Source organism: Brassica rapa, chromosome A08 (genome assembly GCF_000309985.2).
Source record: "Brassica rapa cultivar Chiifu-401-42 chromosome A08, CAAS_Brap_v3.01, whole genome shotgun sequence".
In the NCBI taxonomy this organism is placed as follows: Eukaryota; Viridiplantae; Streptophyta; class Magnoliopsida; order Brassicales; family Brassicaceae; genus Brassica; species Brassica rapa.
The window spans coordinates 11065947-11079638 of NC_024802.2; the positions used below are offsets into that span (position 1 = coordinate 11065947).

The 13692-nt window shown below is 34.9% G+C and overlaps 3 protein-coding genes and 1 long non-coding RNA gene across 4 annotated transcripts; 3 read left to right on the forward strand and 1 right to left on the reverse strand.

Moving 5' to 3' along the window:
• The first annotated feature begins 1226 nt into the window (after positions 1–1226).
• LOC117127326 lies at positions 1227–3984 on the forward strand. Its single transcript, XM_033277374.1, has 4 exons — positions 1227–2405; positions 2476–3019; positions 3096–3195; positions 3258–3984. The coding sequence occupies exons 1-4, from the start codon at positions 1361–1363 to the stop codon at positions 3936–3938; spliced, it is 2370 nt and encodes a 789-aa protein (XP_033133265.1). The 5' UTR covers positions 1227–1360; the 3' UTR covers positions 3939–3984.
• Positions 3985–4212: 228 nt separating this feature from the next.
• Positions 4213–7477, forward strand: LOC117127327. Its single transcript, XM_033277390.1, has 6 exons — positions 4213–4406; positions 4575–4954; positions 5030–5156; positions 5257–5565; positions 5636–5848; positions 5919–7477. Exons 2-5 carry the CDS (start codon positions 4575–4577, stop codon positions 5783–5785), a joined length of 966 nt encoding a protein of 321 aa, XP_033133281.1. The 5' UTR covers positions 4213–4406; the 3' UTR covers positions 5786–5848; positions 5919–7477.
• Positions 7478–7713: 236 nt separating this feature from the next.
• LOC103834054 lies at positions 7714–8487 on the forward strand. Its single transcript, XM_018653449.2, has one exon. The coding sequence runs from the start codon at positions 7855–7857 to the stop codon at positions 8266–8268; it is 414 nt and encodes a 137-aa protein (XP_018508965.1). The 5' UTR covers positions 7714–7854; the 3' UTR covers positions 8269–8487.
• Positions 8488–8629: 142 nt separating this feature from the next.
• Positions 8630–10606, reverse strand: LOC117127333. Its single transcript, XR_004450281.1, has 2 exons — positions 10403–10606; positions 8630–9714 (listed from the first exon to the last, which is right to left on the reverse strand). It is a non-coding gene; the product is annotated as an uncharacterized LOC117127333 (long non-coding RNA).
• Positions 10607–13692: the final 3086 nt, after the last annotated feature.

The window sequence follows — 13692 nt, forward strand, 5'->3', positions numbered from 1 at the left end:
AAAACTTTACATCGATATTACAACGAATCATGTTACTGTTATATTTAGGTGAAAAACTTATCGAAGTTCGTTGTAAAGTCGTTGTAAAAAAACTATGTAAAATCCATGTAAAAGTTTCCTTGTAAAATCGTTGTTATATTTCAACTACCCAACTCGAAAATTTCTCTATATATATGTCATTTCCCACAACTCTCTTCCTCACAACACACAACTCTCTTCCTCACAAGACCCAAACGGAAAAAAAAAATTTAAAAAAAAAATAGAAGAAAAAATGGTCGGTGGCGGTAGTATTTACGAGTTACGAAGTTGGATGTATTTGCACAAAGATTCCGACGGGAGAGTGACGAATGCATTTCTGAACGGGCTAGAGACATTCATGCACCAGGCGGGCTGTACACCGATCACGCAGGAAAGCGGTAAGATGTTCTGCCCCTGTTCAAAATGCAAGAATTCGAAATTTGCACGTAGTGAAACTGTATGGAATCATTTAGTAAACAGAGGATTTACACCACAGTACTACATTTGGTATCAACATGGAGAGGGTTATAGGGGAAATGAAGCTAGTAGTAGTAATGCTAATTTTGAGGATGCTCATCATAATGAAGAACTGAATCATGTGCATAATGAACTTAATTATCATCAAGAGGAGCAGATGGTAGATCATGATAGGGTTCAAGATATGATTAGTGATGCATTTTTAGAAACAACTACAACAATAGCAGATGGAACTGGAAATGTAGAAGAACCTAATTTGGATGCAAAAAGGTTTTATGAAATGCTAGATGCTGCAAATCAACTAATCTACACTGGTTGTAGAGAAGGTCTCTCTAAATTGTCTCTAGCAGCTAGGATGATGAATATTAAAACGGATCATAATTTACCTGAGAATTGCATGGATGCATGGGCGGAGTTGTTTAAAGAGTATTTGCCAGAAGACAACGTGTCTGCTGAATCTTATTATGAGATTCAGAAATTGGTTTATAGTCTTGGGTTACCCTCGGAGATGATTGATGTTTGCATCGACAACTGCATGATCTACTGGAAGGAAGATGACAAGTTAGAAGAGTGTCGATTCTGCAAAAAACCACGATTCAAACCGCAAGGCCGTGGGAGGAATAGGGTACCGTACCAAAGGATGTGGTACCTACCAATTACAGACAGATTGAAAAGATTATATCAATCTGAGAGGACTGCTGCGTCGATGAGGTGGCATGCCGAACATGTCCAGAGAGATGGTGAGGTTGCACATCCATCAGACGCAAGAGCGTGGAAACATTTCAACAAGGTACACGGAGATTTTGCTACAAATATTCGGAATGTCTATCTTGGGTTATGCACCGATGGATTTAGTCCATTTGGAATGTCTGGTAGACAATATTCTTTGTGGCCAGTCATTCTTACGCCGTATAATTTACCGCCGGATATGTGCATGGAACAAGAATTTCTATTTTTGACCATATTAATCCCAGGGCCGAAGCATCCAAAACGGTCTCTTGATGTTTTTCTTCAACCGTTGATAGAAGAGCTAAAGCAATTGTGGTCAGAAGGGGTGAGGACGTACGATTGTTCCTTGAAAAACAATTTTACGATGCGAGCAGTTCTGATGTGGACGATAAGTGATTTCCCTGCTTATGGGATGTTGTCTGGCTGGACAACACATGGAAGATTATCTTGTCCGTATTGTCTTGGATCCACGGATGCTTTTCAACTGAAGAATGGTAGGAAGAGTTGTTGGTTTGATTGTCATCGTCGGTTTCTTCCACTTGCCCATCCGTACAGAAGAAATAAGACATTGTTTCGACACAAAAAAATTGTCAGAGACAGTCCTCCTCCATATCTCACCGGCCAGCAGATCGAAGCGGACATTGATTATTACGGAGCTCAGGAAACAGTTAAGGTTGGAGGAAATTGGCATGTTCCTGGAAATATGCCTGATGGGTATGGTGTATCTCACAATTGGCATAAGAAGAGTATATTTTGGGAGCTACCCTATTGGAAGGATCTTCTCTTACGCCACAATCTGGATGTCATGCATATCGAGAAAAACTTTTTTGAGAACATCATGAATACATTACTTAACGTCCCTGGGAAGACAAAAGATAACAAAAAGTCAAGGATGGACTTACCTGATATTTGCTCAAGAAGTGAGTTACATATCAAGAGCAATGGAAACGTTCCTGTTCCCATCTTCCGGTTGTCATCAGCAGCCAAAACAACCTTGTTTGACTGGGTTGCATCGGAAGTTAAGTTTCCTGATGGTTATGTTTCAAATATGTCAAGATGTATTGAACGAGGTCAAAAGTTCTCCGGAATGAAAAGTCATGATTGTCATGTGTTTATGCAACGACTGCTTCCATTTGCTTTTGCCGAGCTCCTTCCAGCAAATGTCCACGAAGCACTTGCAGGTAATTATAAATTTATATATATACATATGTTACGAAATGTTATTAATTTGATTCCTTTTAAAATATACAGCCATCGGAGCATTTTTCAGAGATCTTAGCACACGTACGTTCAAAGAAGAAGTCATCGAACAACTTCATCAGAACATTCCGATCATATTGTGCAACCTGGAGAAGATATTTCCTCCTTCATTTTTTGACGTCATGGAGCATCTAGTTGTCCACCTACCGTATGAAGCATTGCTTCGTGGACCTGTTCACAACGGATGGATGTATCCGTATGAGCGACAGATGAAACATTTGAAGGGGAAAGCAAGAAATCTTGCAAAGGTAGAAGGTTCAATAGTTGCAGGGAGTTTGACAGCCGAAACATCTAACTTCACATCATACTACTTTGCTCCAACTGTTCGTACGAGAAAAAGAGTTCCTAGGAGATATGATGATGGTGGAGTACCGACATCATATCCAATTGATGGTGTTCCTGACATTTTCTGCGAAATTGGACGGTTTGGTGGTAAAACGAAAGAAGTATGGTGGTCATGTGAAGAAGATAAACATAGTGCCCACACTTATATTCTGCTCAACTGCGAGGATGCAATGACCCGTTACTTTGAAAGGTAAATATTTTTGTGAATGTTAATTATATGAATTAAAATTAATTATGTATGATTTGATTATTTGTTCAATTTGCAGGATGTTTGTATCTCAAGTTGAAGAAGCAATACCAGGAATATCTGCAACTGATGTGGATACACGTAAAGATAAGCACTTTGTCAAGTGGTTAAAATCACAGGTAATATATCTCATACTAATTAATTAAGTAAGTGTTTAAGAATATATATATGTTTTTTGCAGGTTGATTATGACGATCCTTATTATCCCGTATGGTTTCACGAATTGGTTCAAGGTCCAGTTGCAAAGGTCACCACATCACCTATGTATTTCACACGAGGATTTACCTTTCACACATACGAGTATGGGAGACATCGGGCAACGAGTAACTACGGAATATGTGTGAAAGGTGAAACAGACTTTTACGGGATATTGCAGGAGATTATTGAAGTGGAATTTCCGGGGTTATTGAAGCTAAAATGCGTCCTCTTCAAATGTGAATGGTTCGATCCTGTTGTGAACCGAGGGATTCGGTATAACAAATTTGGTGTTGTGGATGTCAATTTTGGGAGAAGATACAACAAATTTGAGCCTTTCATTTTAGCTTCACAAGCCGAGCAAGTTAGCTTCCTTCCTTATCCTCGGCTTCGAACTTCCGGGATAAACTGGGTAACTGCTATCAAAGTTACACCTCGTGGACGCATTGTCGTTGGAGAAGAACCGCCCTTGCAAGAAGAAGACGCTATCACTGAAGTTGAGGTACCAGAACAACCAACTGATGAAATCCTTTTGATCGACCCGCAAAACTTTCAATATGAAGATATTCCCGAAGATGCGACAGATGAAGCACGTGAAGACGAGTTCGAGAGAAGCGACGATGATGATTGTAATGATAGTGATGAGAACGAAAACGATTTAGAGTGATGTAATAGTGATGAGAACGAAAACGATTTAGAGTGATGTAATATATGTATCAAATGTTGGATTTCTCTATTGTAACATTTTCTAAAAGAAAGAGTAAGAAGTAGTATGAAATAAGATATGATGTTAGATGATATGTGACTTTGGGGTTTAGGGATTTCATTCTCGGTGTTTAGGGTTAAGCGTCGTAATTTCGTCGTAAATGGAAAAACGCGGGCCTGGTAATTTCGTCGTAAAACGAAAAACACGGGCCTGGTAATTTCGTCGTAAAACGAAAAACACGGGCCTGGTAATTTTGTCGTAAATGAAAAAACGCGGGCCTGGTAAATTCGTCGTAAATGGAAAAACGCGGGCCTGGTAAATTCGTCGTAAAATTACGTCGCTTTTACGACGAATCCTAATCTATATAAGGAGACGCCGAGAGCGAGGCTGCCTCGCTCATTCCTCCCAAATTCCTTTGCTCTCTCTAAGGTAAACTCTCTCTTCTCTCTTTTTTTTTTTTTTAAATTAGTTTAGGTGATTAGTTAGGTAACGGAATTAGTTTAGGTGATTAGTTAGGTAATTAGTTTAGGTGATTAGTTAGGTAACGGAATAATATTTTTATTATGTCGTAATTGATTAAATTTATTTTAGTTTTAGATGGCTCCTAGAAGAAAATCCAGAGCACCTAGTTATAGAGATTTGTTTGGCGACGATGGTTCCGGTACATCTTCTTCCGGTCCATCGTCTTCCGGTCCATCATCCTCCACCGCAGTTCCAGACTCTCAGCCTTCTCAGAGAGTTGCTTGGAGTCCTCCTCCACCGCAGATGCCTCCACCGCAAATGCCTCCACCGCATATGCCTCCACCTCCTCCTCCAGCGGCTGCACCTGAGCCTGTCCCAGAAGGTGCAGTTCATCCGGATTTGCGTGTGCCTTCATATGCCCCATTCGCGAGATATACGGTAGAGGATTTGCTTGCCCAGCCTGGACGGGAGGGTTTGGATGTTCTAGACCCCGATAGACCCCGAGGAACTTATTGGTAAGTTATTAATTTTTATTACATTAAAATTTAAATTATTTTTATTTTCTAACGGTTAAATTGTTTTCCTTTCAGGTTTGGGGCTAACAACCGTGTTGGCCGGAGCGTTTCGAAAACGATTAAGGGTTACTACGACGGGGCATATCCGAACTGGAGCAAGACTCCAAATCACGTTAAGATCACTTGGTTTAAAATGTTTGCGGTAAGATTTTTAAATTTAATTAAATTTTCACTTTTAAATATGTATATATTTTTTAAATATTATTATTAATTGTATTTTTTTTAAATTTTTTGTGTTTCAGCAAAAGTGGCATTGGTCTTTGGGAATCACTGAGATGGTGAAGGCGGAATTCGTTGCAAAAGCAAAGATCCGCCTCTGCAACACAGTCTCCGATTGGAAGGACAAGTGGGAGCTCGACGGGTATGAGAGAAAGCCCACTGAGCTCACGAAGGATGTGTGGGATGGCCTCATCGCCTATTGGAAGCACCCCTCTTCGATCAAAAAGGCCAATTCGTGCTCGGCTTCTCGAAAAACGAAGGATAAAGATGGTAATTTGCCCATGCTTCACAGAACCGGCCAAAAACCACATGCAGGCATCCGTCTAGAAGTTGTAAGTTTTGTTTTTAAATATTTATTTTAAAATATTCAATTAATATAATTTTTAATATTTTTTTTTGTAGTTGGAGAAGACGGGAGTCTTACCATCTCTGTCTGACCTATTCAAGATGACTCACGCCACATCCGACGGAGTCTTTGTGGATCCTGCATCTGAGAAACTCGCTCAAGCAGTGGCTACTCAGATTGAAGAACGGGAGACGCAACTAACTTAGGAGTCTCCCGATGGATTACCCGTCACATTGTCCACCGAAGAAGCCGACAGAATCTTCGAAGAGGTAGTACAACTAAAATTTTTTGTTTACATTATTTTTAATAACTATATTAATATATGTTTTAATTTTATAGCTGGCTCCTAGAAAGAAGGGACGAATAGTCGGTATAGGCTCTGTTAACCAAGTTGCAAGGGCAACTTCGTCATACACTTCGAGACGGGATGAAGAGACTTCTCAGATGAAAGCTCGAATGGATAGCCAGCAGGTTCGTTTAGACTCTCTTGAGGATTTGCTAGACGTGATGGCCGTGGGAAACCCGGTTATGCAGAGAATGTTGAGTCATAGACGAGCCGCTCTTGGGTTGCCAGTACGAGATCCCCAAGAGTCCGATCCAACCCGTCAACAGCCGAGCAACCCCACCGACTACTTCGATGATATGTAGTTTTTTTAATATTTCGGTTTGTATTATGAATTTAAATATTATGACTTTTAAATGCTTTTTTATATATGTTTTTTATTTTCATATTTCGTTTTAAAATTAAAATTATTTAAAATTCTGAATTTTAAATAAATTCAAATTTATATATATATATTTGAGGTTAAAAACAATATTCAAAATATATTATAAAACGAAACGTCGATGTAGGCTCGACGTAAACATTTACAACTGATTACCGTCGAAAATATTTACGAGTCTTTTACATCGAAGATTTTACGTGGTCTTTACATCGAAATGTTACGTGGAGTTTACATCGAAACATTTACGAGGGTGTTACAACGAAAATGTTTACGTGTGCTTTACATCGAATCCATTACGTGGAGTTTACCACGAAATTTTACGTGTCGTTTACGACGAATCTCTGCCCTGCGCTTTACGAGGAATATATTTTGTCGTAAACTTAACAAGTCATTTACGACGAAACGTCGGTTACGACGAGCGTTTTACGACGAAACGTGTTTCGAGGTTCATTCGTCGTAACACCCCGTTTACGACGAAGTTACAACGTATATTGCCCTCGTAAAAAATATGTTTTCTTGTAGTGGCCTCTCAAATAATATATAGGGGATTTCTGGTAGCTAAGTCTTGTGTATTGATTAAAAGCAAAACATACCGACACAAAAAAATTACTCTTAATTATAAGTAGTTTTACTTAAAAGCACAAATATTTATAAAGTTATTATTTTAAAAAATATATCATTTAATCAATTAATTCAACTAATTTTAAAAAACTGAACATTATTTTATTGGTCACACAATATCCAATAAATGAAAAAGGTACATTAAAATATGTAAACTATTTATTTTGTGAAACAATTTTTTTTTTGTTAAAACTACCTACATTTGGAAAGAGAGAGAGTAACAAAGAATATTTTTTTCTAAAAACGTTATCATTTTCTTCTAAAGGATTAAAAAAACGTACACATACAAGTATGGGAGAGTAAGACACATACCATAAAACCAGATAAAACATTCTGAAATAAAGCCAGAAACTTCTCACACAATAGAGGCATGAAAAGCCTTTTCTGAAAAGGTACAATATTGCAGTAACTCACGGAACCATTTACAAAAGCTAGGTTATAGCATTTCTTAGGATTTATTAGATATTATAAATTTGAGGATTATACGAAAATGATTTAAGTTTTAACCCAACTAAGTAAAGAAAGAAAGCAATGTCCAAAGAGTTAGTGGACTACTAGCACAAATCATGAGTGGTGTGACTCATTACTATAGAAGCCTTAAAAAAGATATCACGAGAGACCGACATTCTAATTATAACCCTAAAATTGGATTCTCACATGCCTAAAAGAGAGACTTGTCACGGACTCACGGGTATCACTTACTGGCTCTCCTTTTTCTTATATAGTTTTTTTATATTATTATCTAGATTTTCTCATCACATAATAACAGTAATACGTGTCTATGTCGTGTGAGAGGGTGGTTATATAAAGTCTTGAACCTAGTGAGACCATAAGGAAAGAGAGTTGAAACAAATATATCAAAAGGAAAATGAAAGGCGAGTTTCTCACATTTTCTCTAATGTCTCTACTATTAGCCTTCTCATTTGTCTATGGAGGAGGAGAGTCTGAAAGCCCTACTCATTCTGCGGCCAGCCCGAGTAGTGATCCCACCGGAGGATCCAGCGGTGCAACCGGTTCGGCTCATGGACCTAATTGGGGATATGATTGGGGATGGGGATCAACCCCAGAAGGTGGTTATGGTTATGGTTCTGGTTCTGGTTCGACACCGGATGGAAAAGGAAAGGGGACCGGATTTGGGTTTGGTTCAGGGTCTGGTTCAGGAACTGGGTTTGGGTTTGGCTCAGGAGGAGGAGGAGCCACAGGCGGTGGTTCTGGCCATGGAAGTGGGACTGGACACGCAAGTGAAGGGGGTGGATCAGGCGGTGGAAATGGTGGAGCTTCTCCAGGTCGTAGAGAGAGGAGCCAACACCGCTAAAATAATAAGCATTTCTTGTTCATCTTAACACAAGCATAGATACATTATAAGACTGGAAAAAAGACAAAAGAAAATTACTATGGTTGGCACCACATATGTATACTACAATCTTAATGCATAAATAAGGATCAAACGAATAATTAAATAGTTGCGTGTTACCTCTGTACTTTGTATCATAACTAGACCTGATATATCTTGTGTTTTGTTTACGAAAAAATTAGTGTGTTAATATTTGATTTATTACTTATAGATGATCAAATGCGAATTAGCAAAAGGAACAGAAGTGTCTGCCGTTTCTTCTCACCATTTTGTATAAAAGAGAACTTTTGCATGCATATAAAGAACCAGGTGCGGACGCACGTTAACGGTGGAGGAGGCAGCTGCCCTCATTTTTTTTTTGTCAACTCTGATTTCATTTCATAAGCCCTCACGCTAAAGATACATGAATCAGGTTTACATTAAAGCCCAAACAAAGATACCATTTACAAGTTAAATTAAAAGGCCCATATCCAATTCAGCAAAGTTTTCGGCCATCATTATCATCATAACTACGCGTCCATCCTTTAGGGCATGTTACAACGCGTGTTTTAACACGTGTCCCTCATGCACAAAGGTGTATTCTCCGATGACCGTAAGCTTTCCGCCGCCTGGGCTCCTCCGCGAAGATGGATGCATCTTTGTCTTTTCCATCACTTCCCGATCCCATCTTTCTCCAATCCTCCGCCCAAACCATTGTTTATAGCCTGACTTCTGCATCGCCGATTTATAAGTTCTGGGAAAGACTCGAAATTTGATTCAGGGAAAGACTTTTATCGGACCATCTTCAAGATGCCGATTCAACTAAGCCTCCGAGAAATCACTCGAGATAAATCCAATAACTCATAATACCTTGTAGCAAGGAAACTTTACCCAATCGCCAATCATGGCTCACATCAGAGTGAGAGTAAAGATTGACTCCTATAAACAAAGTATATGGGGATAATCTTTGGGAGAAGAAAATCAGACTATAAACTAAACGGGATTTGAAATAGTTTGCGAAGGGGGAGATTGAAATCACCGATCAAAACAAGATCGGATCTTTATTGATTCAAACCAAATCAGAAATAAGAAAGAGATTTGAAGAACAAAACTGATTTGATTTGAACAAACACAACAAAAGTCGCCTAACGAAAGTCTAATCGCCTAGCGAAGATGAAATCGATCACTTGATCGAAGATTATAATACAGAAACAAAAATCGAAAGTCTCATCTCCTTCTCCGTGAAAGGTCGTAGTGAGAGAACGGAGAAGAGGAGAGAGACTTTCTAGTGCCGGTCCTGATAGGTGGCAGCTGCCCTCATAAAATACACGTAATGTAAATTGTTAAGGAAATTAAATATTTCCCCCTATCATCACAATTATCTTGCCCCCCATCGTTTTTTTCATTCACTGTTTTTTAATTATTTCTTGATAAAACTGGGTTTGTCCATATAATACTAGGATCGGTCCGTCCTACGGACGGAAAGTTAGAAAAAAACTATTTATATGAATTTACATTAATTTTATGAAGCATATTTTAAAAAAATTATTTCAATTATTTTGGGTTTTTTCTACATTTTGGTTTGGTAATAAATATATATGTATATAATTAATCTAGAAAGCTAAGGTACTAATTTAGGAATATATTTATCATAATATTTTTTAATTGAATTATATATTAAACATTTCAGTATAGTTCTACTTTAATGTTTCTGGGAATATATCTATACAGATATTTATATACATTTAATTTAGAATATTTATGTAATTTAAGATTTTTTGTGCCGCAATTAATTATTGTTCACTTAAGCTTCTTTTGAAGCATACACAAATATGTACGCTAAATTTTTTTTTTCTCGTCTTTAATGTTTACTGTGAAAGTGTATTGAGTTATAGCTTTATTTTTCAATTGAATGTGATATATGCATTTTATAGATCAATTGAACCTTTGGAACATAATAGTTGTGTTGTGTGTAAGAGACCTCGTAGATTATACGTGATATTTAAACAAATTTGCAAGTGGATCTAGTTGATAGTTTCGTCATATTAGCAAACAGAATTTTAAATAAAATCGGGTGTTGATTTTTTTAAAAGTATAATTTTTAATCCACCGGGGAACATATAAAAAGTATTATGCGATTGGACATCTGACGTACTCGATCAAATTTTCATTGCTTACTAAGATCAGTTAATAAACATGCATATAGCAAACCTAGAAATCAGAACTAAACAGTTAAATAAAAATTGTTTCAATTTTAATTTTATAATGTTACTCTTTCCGTTTCAGAAAAATGTATGTTTTAGTTCTTTTACACTTATTTAAAAAAAAAACACATTAGATTTTAGTTACCAGTACATTATTTTTTGTTATCAACTATTCTCCACAACTTTTAATCAGTAACTCTTTATAAATATCATAATGTTTTCTTAAGTTTACAATTTGTAATTAATTTACTCATTGAAAATATAAAACATATATTTTCTTGAAACAAATTTTTTTTTTCTGAAATATAGATCTTTTTAAAATGGATGGAGTATTAATTAGTGACTATAGATTAACTTTTTACAAGTCATGTTAGATAAATCTAATGCGATAAATATTTTTAGTAAACTTTCAACACTTTTTCAATAGGTTCCTTTGTTTCAAAATAATAGGTTTTTAAGGTTTTTGTTTAAGAGATTATTAACTTTTATTCAATCTATCTTATTTGTATAAAATAATAATGATTATATCTGACTCAACTAATAGATCGAAAATCATGCTGTAAAATACATATGGTCATAAACATCAATTTACATTAACTATTTGTATAGAAACTTAAAAATATCAATTAAATTGAAACACAAAGAAAATTCTAAAACACCAGTTAAAATAAAATAGAGGGAAAAAGATTTATTTAAAGTGTTATAAAATTGTGTGCTAGTATTTATATTTGAATAATTAATAGTTTTGTGTTTTATATTTTAACCCCGATAAAAAAGATTTTTCACACCGTCACTGGTGGCGAACCCAAAACCATTTTTAATAAAGACTAGATATTGACCCGCGCTTTGAAAGCGCGGGATAACATTTTAGTTAAATTTTCGATTTAAAAGTTACTAATTTTTCTGATCTAAATTTTAATATTTGAGTTTAAGATATTTAACTGAGAATAATTTATTTTAACATCTCATAGTGATGGACATTCAAAATTTAGGTTAATTCAATTTTCAAGTTATTGGGGCTGGGATGTTAAGACCCATTTATGAATCATAACTTTTCGAATCAGATCGATTCGGGTGATGTTGAGTTCGAGTCGGGTTTTTTATTTTTTCATAAAACCCGAAGCGAACTGAATTAGAAATAGTTTGGGTTTATTTGGGTGTGTTTATTTGGGTCTAAAGCCAAAAATTCCAAAATCACCAAAAAAACATGAGTTAAACCTAAAAAACAAAAAAAAACAGATAATTCATGTAATTGGGGTTTTGGATATTTTTCTTAAAATTTATATTATATATAAATTAATACTATTATGTTGATTTTCAGTTTGGTTTTTGCTCTTTGGGTTTAGAAAAGTAGAAACCATTCAGATTATTGTATATTTTTATCCAGTTTTAGTTCCGGTTTTTTTTGGTTCGGTTTTAGTTTGTTTTTCAGATATTGGATAATATATCCACGACTACAGTCTCATTAGGTTTCTTATCTACATAATATTTATCTTACTAAAACATGATTGAATTTCCTAAGGATACCTTATAATATTACTTTCGTACAATTTAATTTCGTCTAAAGGGATATTTGGTCTTTGACTAAATTTTTTTTATTATTTGTAAACTTATTCAATAAAATCATTTATGGCTTAAATATCATATTTAAATTGCTATATTCAAGGGATGTACGTAACAAATGAACGTCATATACTGTGAAAAACATTTTGCAGTATATACACTTTTTCAATAATAATTATTAAACATAATATTTCTTTCTAGCCCAAAATGGTAACATACCCGACATTAAATAGTATAGATATCTATATAATCGAAATTAATTTCATTTAAAGCCATTATGGTTTTGTGGCTATAGGTACTTTGGACATCCATTTTTCTTTTTAAAGCAATTTTTTCAGAGAAATTATGTTTTACTTTAAAAAAGTAAAGCTACAGAAAAAAAGTTAGAAACTAAAATATGTTAGCTTTCAAAATTAAATTTTCTACAGCTTTTATTAAGTGTTTTGAAAATAAATCGACAACAAAAAAAATTAAAGCCAAAGGAAAAAAACTCACACAGCCTATTTTTTAAAACAAAAAAAATATATTAAGCTACATTAACAACCAATCAACCCCATAAGAGCCGGGTAATTTTATTTATAGGAAATAAAACTTGTAAAATAAGTTTATAATATTCACAAAATCGTAAGAAAAAATCAACAATTATAGCATCAATACAATTACAACAACAACTCTTTTTACACCCCCTTGATTTTGCTAAGTATTTACAGGAGTACCACACCTTTTTAATTTTAGATCAAATAATTAGGGAAATTTGTTGTAACTACCAAACAATCTTCCCCTATTTTCCAACTGTGAAATTTTATTTTATTAAACAAAACACTTGTAAATTATAATATTATGTATTTTCAAATAATTGGTATATGATTACATGTATATGTGTGTCAAATATTTTTTTTTCAACATGTGTGTCAAATATCTATGTTTGTAAATTATACCATATAGATTTTAGTCTTGTGGTCTGATTGAGTGTATTTTTATTTTGGACAATTTAATTCAAAAATAATTTAAATACTTGATGGTTTATTATATAAAATCATATTTTTTTATTATCGCTGGTTAAGTATGCTATTGCAATATTTTTAATTGTGTATACACTATTACATTTACAAAAAAGTATTATATGAGAATCTATCATCAGAAAAACCTTTAATGTTTATAGAGATAAAAGAAACAAAACTTAGAGACAATAATATAGAAGGAATTAGCGTCAGTGATTTTGAAAACCAAGCATTAGTCATCAACAAAGTTGGATTTGCAATAAATATTAGAATTACTCAAATAAGTTACTGACCTTATTGGTCCAGATTATTTACCTCATCAACTCTAAAATTATGGGTCAAACGATGGGTTTTGAAAATTTCTTCGATCATACACTGGTCGGTCAACAACCTTGATTCATAAAAAAAATAGTGAGCTCTTTGAAAGAAAAAAAAATGGTGGATAACAACGACAACTTGCAAATCAAGATTCTCATAAGCATGGGTAGTGAAACTTTATATTATGAGAAAGTTGGTTTAGGTTTCTACCTTTCCATGACCTAATCCGGTTGTTTATTATACAGAGTCAAACTTGCATAAGTCGAAGTAGATCATCCGAAAGATGTTTAAGAGAACCAAAAAACCATCATTCAAGTCATCGATATGATTCCAATTGAACATCTAGAT